This window comes from Penaeus vannamei, chromosome 41 (genome assembly GCF_042767895.1).
Source record: "Penaeus vannamei isolate JL-2024 chromosome 41, ASM4276789v1, whole genome shotgun sequence".
NCBI classification, from domain to species: Eukaryota; Metazoa; Arthropoda; class Malacostraca; order Decapoda; family Penaeidae; genus Penaeus; species Penaeus vannamei.
This window is the reverse complement of record NC_091589.1, coordinates 6,535,295-6,550,294: the sequence shown is the minus strand read 5'-3', so window position 1 is coordinate 6,550,294 and position 15,000 is coordinate 6,535,295. Positions and strand designations below refer to the sequence as shown.

The following is a 15,000-nucleotide window of genomic DNA, read 5'->3' as shown; positions in this document are numbered from 1 at the left end:
TGAACCCAGATCAAATGCGCCGCGGAGGCAGCTTCACTTCCAAGTGCGCCTGACCTCTTAAGGGAGCAAGTCGTTTTCTCTCCGTGAGATCGGGCTTGAGCCACCTGTCGAAGGCATTTTGCAACAGCCGCGGTACGGATTCAATTACGGAACCAAGAGTTTCATATATATATATATATATATATATATATATATATATATATATATATATGTGTGTGTGTGTGTGTGTGTGTGTGTGTGTGTGTATGTATATATATATATTTGTTTATTTATATCATATATGTATATATTTATAAATGTATGTATATATATACGTGTGTGCTCATATACCTACATATACATACATGCATAAATGCACACACGCACATATGTGTATATATATATATATATATATATATATATATATATATATATATATATATATATATATATATATGTATATATATATATGTGTGTGTGTGTGTGTGTGTACATATATCTACACACACACACACACACACACACACACACACACACATATATATATATATATATACATACATATATATATATATATAAATATATATATACATATAAATATATACATATGTTCATATATGGACATATGTGTATATACATATATGTATATATATACTGTATATATGTACCTATATGCATACATATGCATATGTATATATGTACATACACGCACACACACACATGTATATACATATCCGTATATATGTATATGTATACATATATACATACATATATATATATACATACATATATACATATATATACATATATATACATACATATATACATATATATACATATGTATATACATATATACTTTCTTATATACATACATACACAGATATATTTGTATGTATATATATATTAAGGCATACATATATACATATATGTGTGTGTTTGCGTGTGCATATTATTCAAAGACGCACATACTTATATGTTTTATAGATAGAAAAGGAAAAAGGAAAAAGAAACATTAAGACAAATAGCTAGTTAGTAACAGAGAAAAATGCCATTTAGAAACAATATATATACTTTTCTTTCTTCCATTTATAGAATTTCATATTCAAAAAATATTATCAGAATATACAAACAGTAAACAAATAAAAAAATCAAACAGAATTCTATTTTGAAGACCCTTTCAGCCACTTCCAACAAGGTGAGTGGCCTTGAACTCGCCTGAGCAGAGGATATGGACCACTATATAAGCGGCTGAGACACTTCCTTGCCATCAAACGTCAGCCATGTCTCTCAAGGTACACACGCTCCTCCTCACTCTCCTGTATTTGCTTGAGCGAAAAGGACGAAACAAAATGTTGATTATTGCTTAAATAGTGGATATGATTTTCGAATTCGATTCCTTTCATTAAGTGAAATATTTGTTATATTTCAGGTGATCCTCGTAGCGTGTGTGGCCGCAGTGGCTCTGGCCGATAAGGCTCCCGTGTACCATCAGCCTCCTGTTTACGCCGCACCCACGTACCACGCTCCCGAACCCGTGTACCATGCCCCTGCCCACTACAAGGAGCCAGAGTACCCCGTCGTAAGTAATTCATTCTATCCTTAACCACCTACGTGGTTTAATGCTGGCAAACAAAGGTCTTTGTGAAAGTATTACCATCTGTATGAACTGGGTTTAATGTTATACTCTAATTAGGTCCCCCCGAAGTACAACTACAACTACGGCGTCGCCGACGGCTACTCCGGCGCCAACTTCGGCCATTCGGAGTCCCGCGACGGCTACAAGACCGAGGGCAGCTACTCCGTCGACCTCCCCGACGGCCGCAAGCAGACCGTCAAGTACGTGGACAACGGCGACGGTTATGTGGCTGAGGTCAGCTACGAGGGCGAGGCTCAGTACCCCGAGTACAAGCCCACCTACAAACCCGCTCCCTACCACGCTCCCCCCAAGTACCCCGTGTACTAAGGGTGTACATTCTCGCTCAGACATCGCGTACATATCATTTCACCATTCAGTTGCCTCATTTCATTTTCTAAACTGGATCACTAAGGCTGAGGCTATGTGATCCTGCTTTATACATGGAGATTCACAATAAAATATTTTTACTAAAACACAGCCAGTTCTTATTCCTCATCAAAATGAAGTTACAGAATATGTGTGTGCATAAATAAACACATTTTCTTTATTTATTTCCATTTATTGCATTCTTCTTTTCATATTTCGCTTCTTCCTCTTATTGTTATTATTTATTATTATTTATTTATTTATTTATTATTTTTTTTCTAATCGAGCCAGTTTGATTTTTGGTGTTACCAAAATTTATAAAAAATATATAAATATGAAAATAGTGAAAAATCGTGGTGGTGGTCAGAACCTTAAATTAACCGGAAATTTAAGCTGACAGTCTCTTTTTGTGAGAAAAACGAAGTCAAGAATGAACGAAATTAGGAGATTCCAATATACCTCGTCCCACGCACTCCGAATGAGCCTCGTCTCAACCTAACGATTTCTGATTTCGATGATGTTAGATTAAGGTTTCGCTCATTTTCGTTTTCGTGTTATACGAAGTCAGGAATGAACAGAACCAGATGCTTTTTCAGTAAATAACATCCGTCACATGTTTTACTGAATGGCATTCCTTATTTTCTTTCGAAATACTTTGTAATTACTAAAATAATGTCATTGCTTTAAATACGTACACATTTGTATGCATGAATATATGTGTATATACATGTGTATATATATATATATATATATATATATATATATATATATATATATATATATATATATATATATATATATATATATCATAAGTATGCATATATCACACACACGCAACCATATATGTGTGTGTGTGCATACACGTGTATGTATATACAATCCCATACACAAACACACACACAGATATATGTATATATAAATAAATATATATATATATATATATATATATATATATATATATATAAATAAATAAATATATATATATATATATGCATATACATATACGTATATACAAACGTGTGTATAAGAGTGCGTGTGTGAATACGCGCGTGCGCGCGCACGTGTGTGTATATATATATATATATATGTATTTATACATATATACACACGTGAGTATGTGTGTCCGAGTAATTATATGTGTATATATACGCACATATATGTATTTGTATTCATATCCACACACATATATGGATATATATATATATATATATATATATATATATATATATATATATATATATATATATATTCATATGCACACATATATTCATATATATTGTGTATATTCATGTGTATATATACACACATATATATATACATATCCATACATACATATAAATGTTCATATATATATGTATATATATATATATATATGTATGTATGTATGTATATACATATATGTGTGTGTCTACGTGCGCCCGCACACACACACACACACACATATGTATATATATATATATATATATATATATATATATATATATATATATATATATATATATATACATATATGTATATGTATATATATGTATATATATACATATATATGTGTCTGCGTGTGTTGTGATAGTCTACTACAATACACAATTACAATGTTTTTACTGAAATAAAAACATTGTAAAAACCGAACTGGATGATCACCCATTTGGATTTTCCTGCAATATGACGAACGCTTCAGCTCGAAACTTCACTTTCAAAGTCATAGAATATGCTTTATTTTTTGATGTCCACGTTACTGTGTTTTAGGCTTCTGTTTACGGACACACACATATGCATATATATATATATATATATATATATATATATATATATATATATATATATATATATATATATATATATATATATGTATATATATATATATATATATACATGTATATATATATATATGTATATATATATATATATATATATATATATATATATATATATATACATATATATACATGTATATATATATATATATATATATATATATATATATATATTTATATATATATATATGACTGTGTATTTCTATGTCTGTACGTTTATGTGTGTGTGTGTGTAATCAAAGAAACCGGCATAGAAACAAATTAAAAAACCGGGAAACAGGAAGTACTCAATTTTCAGTTTACATTTCAATTTCTTGCCTCCCATTTATTCGCAGACTATAAACGAAATGGGCGACCAACCTATTAGCAGCCTTGGCGCGGGCATGGCAAAGCCCCCTTTCCTCCATCAAGGCAGGTCCGTGACCCTGATCTCCTTCCTCTCGTCAGGGATGTGGACCCTATATAAGCGGCCGAGACACTTCCTCGCCATCAAACGTCAGCCATGTCTCTCAAGGTACGCACGCTTCTCTCGCACTCTCTGTCACGAGGACGAAAACCCATGAAAGTAACTTATACTATGGATGGGAATAATGGAGTTCCGAATTTTGTCTTTGTTATTAAGTGGATTTATTTTGCGTTGTGTTTGCAGGTGATCCTCGTAGCGTGTGTGGCCGCGGTGGCTCTGGCCGATAAGGCTCCCGTGTACCATCAGCCTCCTGTTTACGCCGCACCCACGTACCACGCTCCCGAACCCGTGTACCATGCCCCTGCCCACTACAAGGAGCCAGAGTACCCCACCGTAAGTGATTCATTCCATCTTTAACCCCCTACATGGTTTAATGCTGGCAAACAAAGGTCTTTGTGAAAATATTATCATCTGTATGAACTGGGTTTAATGTTATACTCTGATCAGGTCCCCCCGAAGTACAACTACAACTACGGCGTCGCCGACGGCTACTCCGGCGCCAACTTCGGCCACTCGGAGTCCCGCGACGGCTACAAGACCGAGGGCAGCTACTCCGTCGACCTCCCCGACGGCCGCAAGCAGACCGTCAAGTACGTGGACAACGGCGACGGTTATGTGGCTGAGGTCATCTACGAGGGCGAGGCTCAGTACCCCGAGTACAAGCCCACCTACAAGCCCGCTCCTTACCACGCTCCCCCCAAGTACCCCGTGTACTAAGGAGGACTACACTCCCACGCAAGACAACTTTCTCTCCCTCTCAACCCATCCGTCGTGGGTGCCAGAGTATGACGAAAGTTTATGATGGCACTGCAGGGGTGGCCTAAAATGTGATATTATTTAAATTCTTTTCAATTTATAATAAAACACATCTAAAAAGATATGTAATTTTAGTTGTAAATCCTGAATACCACTAGCATTAAAAAAAATTAAAAAAAATAAAAAAAAATGAATCATTCACAATGTCGTCATTCATAAAATCACGTATTTCGTATCAAATTAATCGCCGAGTTCATACAAGCGACTGTTGATTATATCCCCAAAATGTTGTAGATATACTGGAAAGATATACTAGCATATCGTTATTTTCTAATTGCAATTTTCTTCGATGCCTCATTTATATCATCGTTTTCTTTTCAAGATCACTTCACATCATTTTTCTTCTTCTCGGACAAAAGTTAAAACAAGTCAATGACATCAGTTCAAGAAAGTTATTCTATCCTCTTCAAAAGTTTATCCATAGTACATTGGCTCTATGTTATGCACAAACGGGGTAGTCATTTGAGGGGAGGGGGGGGGGGGCGCTGGATACCCGGAGGTCTCAAAGGAGGGACTCAAGAATTAAATTAACTGTTTAGAATTATGCAGATAATAACACATTCAGAGATCAAAATGTATTATTATTATTATCATTTTTCTTTCCATTACATTATGCAGTGGCTGTCAATATTGTATTCTTGTAAGAAAAAAAATATTAAGGTGCCGCTTTCTCAGTTCAGCTCAGTTAGATTTGCGAAGTCATGCTTCGGCCGGGCCTTTTCTCTGGAGTGCCCTGATTGGAATATTTTCAAGAGTAATGGCAATTTGCTTCTAAATCCTTATTTCCACTGCTTATTAATTATCGTTATCTAATATGAAATTTCCTTGAATAACTTACAAGCCACATCGACTGCAAACTGAATGCCGATGTTCAAAGGAGGTGGCTTGACTAGAATACTTTAAACAAAATACCAGATCCATATTAATGTTATCTTGTTTTTCCTTTTCTTTTTTCTTTTTCTTTCTTTTTTTTCTTATTACTAGAAGGATTATTATGCATTTTTCATTTTCCCAACTTATACAGCTGCCAAAGATACAAAACAAAGTTGGCTTCAATGCAATGTCAAAATACCTTTTTAATATGGCTTCAAAACGCCCAGGAAATTGTTTAGACTTGCGGCACACACCCATATAATATAAAGCGAAGGGAGAAGGTGGCTCCGAGAAATGCGAGTCAAACCTAAGGCAATGTCAAATGACGGTCTTATACATGGACACATTATAATGTTTCACGTTACCCCAGGGCCCCTCCCCCATTCCGGCCTCTTTCACCTGCGAAATAAAACAATAATGAACTCGGTCATAGATATTATGTACACCTGTTCAGAAAGGTTCCCACTAGCTGATCTTACTAAATCCTGTATAGTTACAGAATACCCTATCTATTCCATTATTCATTTCTTCAGTGAATTTATATAAGCAGCTAAACATTTGTAAGGGGTATCACATATGCATGACCACATAATGGTTTCTTCGTTTTACAAGACATTTAAACTTTACAAGCCATTTAAATTTGTGGTGGAGTTTTTATCTAGTTCAGCGATTCCCGATCGTTACGCTTTGTAGGAAACATTTTTTCATATCTCAGGGAACTCCTAAATATTCTCAGATATATTTTCATGGTAATGTATATGTATCTATATGGACATAAAGATATAGATATAAAAAGAAGGGATTATTATATACGCATGTATACATATATATGTATATGTGTGTGTGTATATGTGTATGTATGTGTGTGTATATATGTGTGTATTTCTTGAAGATATTGGTCACAAAAATACAATAAAATAGATCGCGTCATGATAGCGAATTAAGACGTGCACGGTTCAAGACTGATATAGATATATCTTATAAGTTTTAATCCTGACATTTTGATTAAAAGCTTTACAACTTATTCTTTTTTTCCATTCATACATATTTATGCATTATATATATTATATATATGATCTATATAAATATATCTATAGCTATATATACATATATATATTATATATATGATGTGTATACATATCTTTATACACACACACACACACACACACACACACACACACACACACACACACACACACACACACACACATATATATATATATATATATATATATATATATATATATATATATATATATATATATATTACATGCATACATATATATATATATATATATATATATATATATATATATATATATATATATATATATATACACGCAATATATACACATGTATAAATACACCAATATGTATGCATGTATATCGTGATTTATGCGAAATCCATTACGTTGATGGTGAATGTATATGGAGGGTGTGCATTAACTTCATGTATAGATTTCCTTAATATTTTCAGATTTTCGACTATTAAGTTATGGGAAGCAATTATTATTATTACTAGCGTACCTTAAGGCAAAGTTCTTGCCCATCTGTTGTTCATCTTGTACACCGATGATACATCATTTTATTTTGCAAATAAGCTTTTTTTCTATTCGTCTGGAGGATGCAGTCTTTATATCTGTGTCAATGTTATGACACAGGAAAATTTGGCTGAAGTCTGCCCTTTTATTTATTTTTTTTATTATTCTTTGATCATTATTATTATTTTCTTTTTTCTTTTTGGTGGGCTATGGATTGGTGATGTTTATTATTATTATTATTATTATTATTATTATTATTGTATTATGTGATATCCATTATTTATTTTCGACACCCTTGAAGTATTCTTCCCTATTTGATTACCAGTTCTTATATCATTACATAATATAAATTGCATGTGTACTCATGAGTGTGTGTATTGTACACTATTACATCTTTATGCACATTTACCTTTGCTTGTACACGTAATTTCAATGTGCAGTACAGTTTCACTTAGAAGTTGATGGTTTGTGAGAGCATACGGGAATAAGTGTTTATTTATTAGCAACAAGCCAAACAAAGGCTAGAACTAAACAGCTTTCTCCTGCTAGGGTAATCGACTGGCCTTGAACTCGCCTGAGCAGAGGATATGGACCCCTATATAAGCGGCTGAGACACTTCCTCACCATCAAACGTCAGCCATGTCTCTCAAGGTACACACGCTCCGCCTTACTCTCCTCTGTATCTTCAAGAAAGAAAAAAATAAATTGTAATGTTATTTATTGCTTAGATAATGGATACGTTTTTCGAATTCAATTCCTTTCATTCAGTGGAATATTTGTGTCATATTTCAGGTGATCCTCGTAGCGTGTGTGGCCGCAGTGGCTCTGGCCGATAAGGCTCCCGTGTACCATCAGCCACCTGTTTACGCCGCACCCACGTACCGCGCTCCCGAACCCGTATACCATGCACCTGCCCACTACAAGGAGCCAGAGTACCCCACCGTAAGTAATTCATTCTATCCTTACCCACCGTATACGTGGTCTAGTGCTGGCAAAAGTCCTTATGAAATTGCTATCCCAATGATTGGGTTTAACTTTATATTCTACAATCAGGTTCCCCCGAAGTACAACTACAACTACGGCGTCGCCGACGGCTACTCCGGCGCCAACTTCGGCCACTCGGAGTCCCGCGACGGCTACAAGACCGAGGGCAGCTACTCCGTCGACCTCCCCGACGGCCGCAAGCAGACCGTCAAGTACGTGGACAACGGCGACGGTCTTGTAGCTGAGGTCAGCTACGAGGGCGAGGCTCAGTACCCCGAGTACAAGCCCATCTACAAGCCCGCTCCCTACCACGCTCCCCCCAAGTACCCCGTGTACTAAGGGTGTCCCTTCAGAGTCAGACATCTTTGCTAGACTTTTGCATCTGTTGTGTCCCTTCTGAATACACTCAGATGAAAAACTACAAGGATGGGCGAATATGTGATACTTAAATATTTTTATAATAAATTACACCAAAAATAATTCGTCATTTTTACTGTGACCAAAATTGATACTGCAGCTAAAGAAATTTCCTTCTGCACTAAAGATTACAACACTCCCACGCAAGACAACTTTCTTACATCTCAATCTTTCCTTCATGAGGGAAAAAACCATAACCAAAGATTTCCTGATGGCACAGCATGGGTGGTCTAAAATGTGATATTACTTTGATACTTTCAATTTAGTAATAAAGTATTTCTAAAAAGGTATATGCCAGTCTAGTTGTTAATACTGAATACCACTTGTATTACAAAATATACAGTAAGTCTTAAGTCAGTCATAATGTCGTCATTCATGAAATTATTTTTCATATCAAATTGATTTATACACATAAGCCACACTCAGCTGATCACACTATAAGCTATACTGAATCATTCATGGACAAGTATAGATTTCATCAATGAATTCAAATAAGCGACTGTTAACTTTATCTCAGTGTTGTAGATTTGCTGGAAATGTACATTAACATATCACTGATTTCTAGTTACAGTTTATTTCATATTTTCAACATATCGTGTTCATTTCAAAATCATTGCAAAACACATAATCTTTATTTCCTTCTTATGTAAAAGGCAAACAAGTCAAACACGTCACTTCAAGAAAGATATTCTATCTTCATCAAGGTTTTCCATAGTGCAGTGACCTTATTTAATGCACAAACAGGGTGGTCATTAGAGGGGAAGGGGGGGGGGGGCAGGGGAGGTTGCTGGATCCCGGAGGTTTCAAAGGGTGCCCTACGAAGTGAAGTGAACGTAATACATTTTTCAGATTCGTTTTGTTATCATTATTATTATGGAGATAATATGTATATACAACACAGTCCTAGACCAACATGTTTTGATTTTTTTTTCCATTACATTATGCAGTGGCTGTTAATATCATACTCGTGTTAAAAAGAGGAACGAAAAACCCGTTATAATAGCCTGATGACATTATTTACAATAATAGAATGGTCTTTTTTTTTTTTTTTTTTTTTTTAATCATCGCTCTCATTACCTATTCATTATCATTATTTGACTTGAAATTTCCTTGAGTAAGTTAAAAGGACGTAGTTAGACTAGAATTCTTTAAACAAAGCAATCTTTCTTCCAACTTTTACATCGGTAGGAGATACAATGCACAATGAGCCAATGGTTTGTAGCCTATCATACTTACAATGGCAACTGGGATATTAAAAAAATAATAATAATAAAAAAAACGATAAGACAGCCTATGTTGTCCTTAGTACAATATATGTCTCCAAAATCTATTCCATACGGCCTCAAAACGCCTGTGGAACTGTTTATGCTCGCGGAACTTACCACCAGAATTTGATAGGGAGTTGGGTGGCTTCAAGAAATGACTGGCCATATACCTAAGATAATGTGAAATGACGCCTTTGCTCACACACATAGAAATATAATATTTCACATGTAACCCCCGACCCCTTCCCCCTCTCCGGTCTGGCTCACCTGTGAAATAAAAAATAATAAAGTTGCTTATAGATACGTAGTACGCCTACTCAAACAATAAGATTCACCTAGTTGATCATACTAAATCCTGTATAGTTACAGAATACCCTATTTATACGATATACTTTTCTTCAATGAATTTATAATATAAGGTAAACATTTATAAGGTGTATTACAAATATATATGACCACATAATGGTTTCTTCGTCTTATAAGCCATTTCAGCGTGAAATTTGTGGTGAAGCATTTATCCAGTTCAGCGATTCCCGATCGTTACGCTTTGTAGGAATCCTTGAAACAATTTTTTCATATCGTTTGTATAAAGATTACTCCTACTATTCCTTCGGCTTTTTGACTATTAGTTTACGGGATGCAATAATAATGGCAAAGCCTTTTTATTTATGCAAAAGTTGCGACTTTGTATGTCTCATAGTCATAGATTTAAGTTCAGAATTACAGTTAGATATGAATTTGCTTCAACTCTGTACATTTAGAAGCCCGGATAAGGTAATTGATAGTTTTTGTTTGTTTGTTTTTCATTCTCTATTTTTGACACGCTTTTTGACACCAATCTGATTTCAGATTCTTACATCATTACATTTAGATAGGAATTCCATAAAATAGTAAAGTTGGATGTGTATCCACAGGTGTTCGTGTAATGTATGAGGAATTCTTTATTTACTGTCAACAAACCGAACATGGTTTGAATGGCTTTCTCCCGCCAGGGTAATCGACAGACCTTGAACTCGTCCCAGCAGAGGATGTGGACCCCTATAAAAGCGGCCGAGACACTTCCTCGCCATCAAACGTCAGCCATGTCTCTCAAGGTACACACGCTCCTCCTCACTCTCCTGTATTTGCTAGAGCGAAAAGGACGAAACTAAATGTTAATCATTGCTTAAATAGTGGATATGATTTTCGAATTCGATTCCTTTCATTAAGTGAAATATTTGTTATATTTCAGGTGATCCTCGTAGCGTGTGTGGCCGCAGTGGCTCTGGCCGATAAGGCTCCCGTGCACCATCTGCCACCTGTTTACGCCGCACCCACGTACCACGCTCCCGAACCCGTGTACCATGCCCCTGCCCACTACAAGGAGCCAGAGTACCCCACCGTAAGTAATTCATTCCATCCCTACCCACCTACGTGGTCTAGTGCTGGTAAAAGTCATAATGAAATTGTTGTCCGAATGAGTTGGGTTTAATTTTATATTCTACAATCAGGTCCCACCCAAGTACAACTACAACTACGGCGTCGCCGACGGCTACTCCGGCGCCAACTTCGGCCACTCGGAGTCCCGCGACGGCTACAAGACCGAGGGCAGCTACACCGTCGACCTCCCCGACGGCCGCAAGCAGACCGTCAAGTACGTGGACAACGGCGACGGTCTCGTAGCTGAGGTCAGCTACGAGGGCGAAGCTCACTACCCCGAGTACAAGCCCACCTACAAGCCCGCTCCCTACCACGCTCCCCCCAAGTACCCAGTGTACTAAGTGTTTCCCTTCAGAGTCAGACATCTTTGCTAGATTTTTGCATCTGTTGTGTCCCTTTTGAATACACTCAGATGAAAAACTGCAAGGATGGGCGAATATGTGATACTGCTTAGATATTTTTATAATAAATTACACCAAAAATAATTCATGTCCATTTTTATTCTGACCAAAATTTATTCTGCATCTAAAGAAATTTCCTTCTGCACTAAAGATTACAACACTCCCACGCAAGACAACTTTCTTACATCTCAATTCTTCCTTCATGAGGGAAAAACTATAACCAAAGATTTCCTGATGGCACTGCATGGGTGGTCTAAAATGCGATATTATTGATACTTTCCAATTCGTAATAAAGCATTTCTAAAATAATTTATGCAAATCTAGTTGTTAATCTTGAATACCACTTGTATTACAAAATATACAGTAAATCATAAGTCAGTCATAATGTCGCCATTTATGAAATTATTTTTCATATCAAATTGATTTATACAAGTAAGCCACCCTCAGCTGATCGCACCATAAGCTATACTGAATCATTCATGGACAAGTATAGATTTCATCAATGAATTCAAATAAGCGACTGTTAATTTTATCTCAGTGTTGTAGATTTGCTGGGAATGTGGATTAACATATCACTATTTTCTAGCTAATATTTATTTAATTTATTCGTGTTCATTTCAAAATCATTGCAAAACACATAATCTTTATTTCCTTCTAATGCAAAAGGCAAAAAGGTCAAACACGTCACTTCAAGAAAGATATTCTATCCTCATCAAGGTTTTCCATAGTGCACACTCAGCTGATAACACTATAAGCTATACTGAATCATTCATGGACAAGTATAGATTTCATCAATGAATTCAAATAAGCGACTGTTTATTTTATCTCAGTGTTGTAGATATGTTGGGAATGTAGATTAACATATCACTGGGTTCTACCTACAATTTATTTCATGTTTTCGGCATCTCTTCGTGTTCATTTCAAAATCATTGCAAAACACATAACCTTTATTTCCTTCTTATGTAAAAGGGAAAAAAGTCAAACACGTCACTTCAAGAAAGATATTCTATCTTCATCAAGGTTTTCCATAGTGCAGTGACCTTATTTAATGCACAAACAGGGTGGTCATTAGAGGGGAAGGGGGGGGGTGGCAGGGGAGGGGGCTGGATCCCGGAGGTTTCAAAGGGTGCCCTACGAAGTGAAGTGAACACAATACATTTTTCAGATTGTTCGTTTTATTATTATTATTATTATTATTATTATTATTATTATTATTATTATTATTATGGAGAGAATATGTATATACAGCACAGTCCTAGATCAACATGTTTTGATTTTTTTTTCCATTACATTATGCAGTGGCTGTTAATATCATACTCGTGTTAAAAAGAGGAACGAAAAATCTGTTATAATAGTCTAATGACATTATTTACAAGAATAATAGAATGGTGTCTTTTTTTTTTAATTATCACTCTCATTACCTATTCATTATCATTATTTGACTTGAAATTTCCTTGAGTAAGTTCAAAGGACGTAGTTAGACTAGAATTCTTTAAACAAAGCAATCTTTCTTCCAACTTTTACATCGGTAGGAGATACAATGCACAATGAGCCAATGGTTTGTAGCCTATCATACTTACAATGGCAACTGGGATATTAAAAAAATAATAATAATAAAAAAAACGATAAGACAGCCTATGTTGTCCTTTGTACAATATATGTCTCCAAAATCTATTCCATACGGCCTCAAAACGCCTGTGGAACTGTTTATGCTCGCGGGACTTACTAACAGAATTTGATAGGGAGTTGGGTGGCTTCCAGAAATGACTGGCCATATACCTAAGGTAATGTGAAATGACGCATTTCCTCACACACATAAAAAATAATAATAATATTTCGCGTCACCCTCGGTATCTTTCTCCTCTCCGGTCTGTCTCACCTGTGAAAATAAATAAATAAATAAGTTGCTTATAGATACGTAGTACGCCTATTCAAATAATAAGATTCACCTAGTTGATCGTACTAAATCCTGTATACTTACAGAATACCCTATTCATACGATATATTTTTCTTCAATGAATTCACAAGGGAAGGTAAACATTTATAATGTATATTACAAATATATGACCACATAATGGTTTCTTCGTCTTATAAGCCATTTCAGTGTGAAATTTGTGGTTAAGCGTTTATCCAGTTCAGCGATTCCCGATCGTTACGTTTTGTAGGAATCCTTGAAACAATTTTTCAAATCGTATAAAGATAACTCCTTCTATTCCTTTGGCTTTCCGACTATTAGTTTACGGGATGCAATAATAATTACTGGCGTTCCTGCCTCTGCTATTCTCTTTATATGCCAATGACACATAATAACATTTTGCAAAGCCTTTTTATTTATGCAAAAGATGCGACTTTGTATCTGTCTCATAGTCATAGATTTAAGTTCAAAATTACAGTTAGATACGAATTTGCTTGAACTCTGTACATTTAGAAGCCCGGATAGGGTAATTGATAGTTTATTATTATTATTATTATTATTATTTATTTTTGACACGCTTTTAGACATCGATCTGATTGCCGATTCTTATATCATTACACGTAGATATGAATTCCATAAAATGGTAAAGTTGTATGTGTATCCACAAGTGTTCGTGTAATGTATAAGGAATTCTTTATTTACTGTCAACAAACCTTACATGGTTTGAATGGCTTTCTCCCGCCAGGGTAATCGACAGACCTTGAACTCGTCCCAGCAGAGGATGTGGACCCCTATAAAAGCGGCTGAGACACTTCCTCGCCATCAAACGTCCGCCATGTCTCTCAAAGTACACACGCTCCTCCTCACTCTCCTGTATTTGCTAGAGCGAAAAGGACGAAACAAAATGTTAATTATTGCTTAAATAGTGGATATGATTTTCGAATTCGATTCCTTTCATTAAGTGAAGTATTTGTTATATTTCAGGTGATCCTCGTAGCGTGTGTGGCCGCAGTGGCTCTGGCCGATAAGGCTCCCGTGCACCATCTGCCACCTGTTTACGCCGCACCCACGTACCACGCTCCCGAACCCGTGTACCATGCCCCTGCCC

The 15,000-nt window shown here is 35.8% G+C and overlaps 5 protein-coding genes across 5 annotated transcripts in view; all 5 read left to right on the top strand.

The window, feature by feature from the left end:
- The first annotated feature begins 1,250 nt into the window (after positions 1-1,250).
- On the top strand, positions 1,251-2,083 carry LOC113801160 (cuticle protein 8). The gene is made up of 3 exons (XM_027351976.2): positions 1,251-1,271; positions 1,409-1,558; positions 1,673-2,083. The coding sequence occupies exons 1-3, from the start codon at positions 1,260-1,262 to the stop codon at positions 1,940-1,942; spliced, it is 432 nt and encodes a 143-aa protein (XP_027207777.2). The 5' UTR covers positions 1,251-1,259; the 3' UTR covers positions 1,943-2,083.
- Positions 2,084-4,289: 2,206 nt separating this feature from the next.
- Positions 4,290-5,133, top strand: LOC113801142 (cuticle protein 8-like). Its single transcript, XM_070117957.1, has 3 exons — positions 4,290-4,309; positions 4,445-4,594; positions 4,709-5,133. Exons 1-3 carry the CDS (start codon positions 4,298-4,300, stop codon positions 4,976-4,978), a joined length of 432 nt encoding a protein of 143 aa, XP_069974058.1. The 5' UTR covers positions 4,290-4,297; the 3' UTR covers positions 4,979-5,133.
- Positions 5,134-8,114: 2,981 nt separating this feature from the next.
- Positions 8,115-8,936, top strand: LOC113801163 (cuticle protein 8-like). Its single transcript, XM_070117955.1, has 3 exons — positions 8,115-8,142; positions 8,284-8,433; positions 8,545-8,936. Exons 1-3 carry the CDS (start codon positions 8,131-8,133, stop codon positions 8,812-8,814), a joined length of 432 nt encoding a protein of 143 aa, XP_069974056.1. The 5' UTR covers positions 8,115-8,130; the 3' UTR covers positions 8,815-8,936.
- A 2,287-nt stretch (positions 8,937-11,223) lies between these two features.
- LOC113801164 (cuticle protein 8-like) lies at positions 11,224-12,061 on the top strand. Its single transcript, XM_070117954.1, has 3 exons — positions 11,224-11,251; positions 11,389-11,538; positions 11,648-12,061. The coding sequence occupies exons 1-3, from the start codon at positions 11,240-11,242 to the stop codon at positions 11,915-11,917; spliced, it is 432 nt and encodes a 143-aa protein (XP_069974055.1). The 5' UTR covers positions 11,224-11,239; the 3' UTR covers positions 11,918-12,061.
- A 2,664-nt stretch (positions 12,062-14,725) lies between these two features.
- The window catches only part of LOC138860403 (cuticle protein 8-like), an 811-nt gene continuing 536 nt past the window's right edge, over positions 14,726-15,000 (top strand). Inside the window, exons 1-2 of the mRNA XM_070117897.1 lie at positions 14,726-14,739; positions 14,877-15,000. The exon at positions 14,877-15,000 is cut by the window's right edge and continues 26 nt beyond it. Coding sequence (XP_069973998.1) covers positions 14,728-14,739; positions 14,877-15,000 — 136 coding nt within the window. The 5' untranslated portion in view covers positions 14,726-14,727. The remainder of the gene's footprint in view (positions 14,740-14,876) is intronic.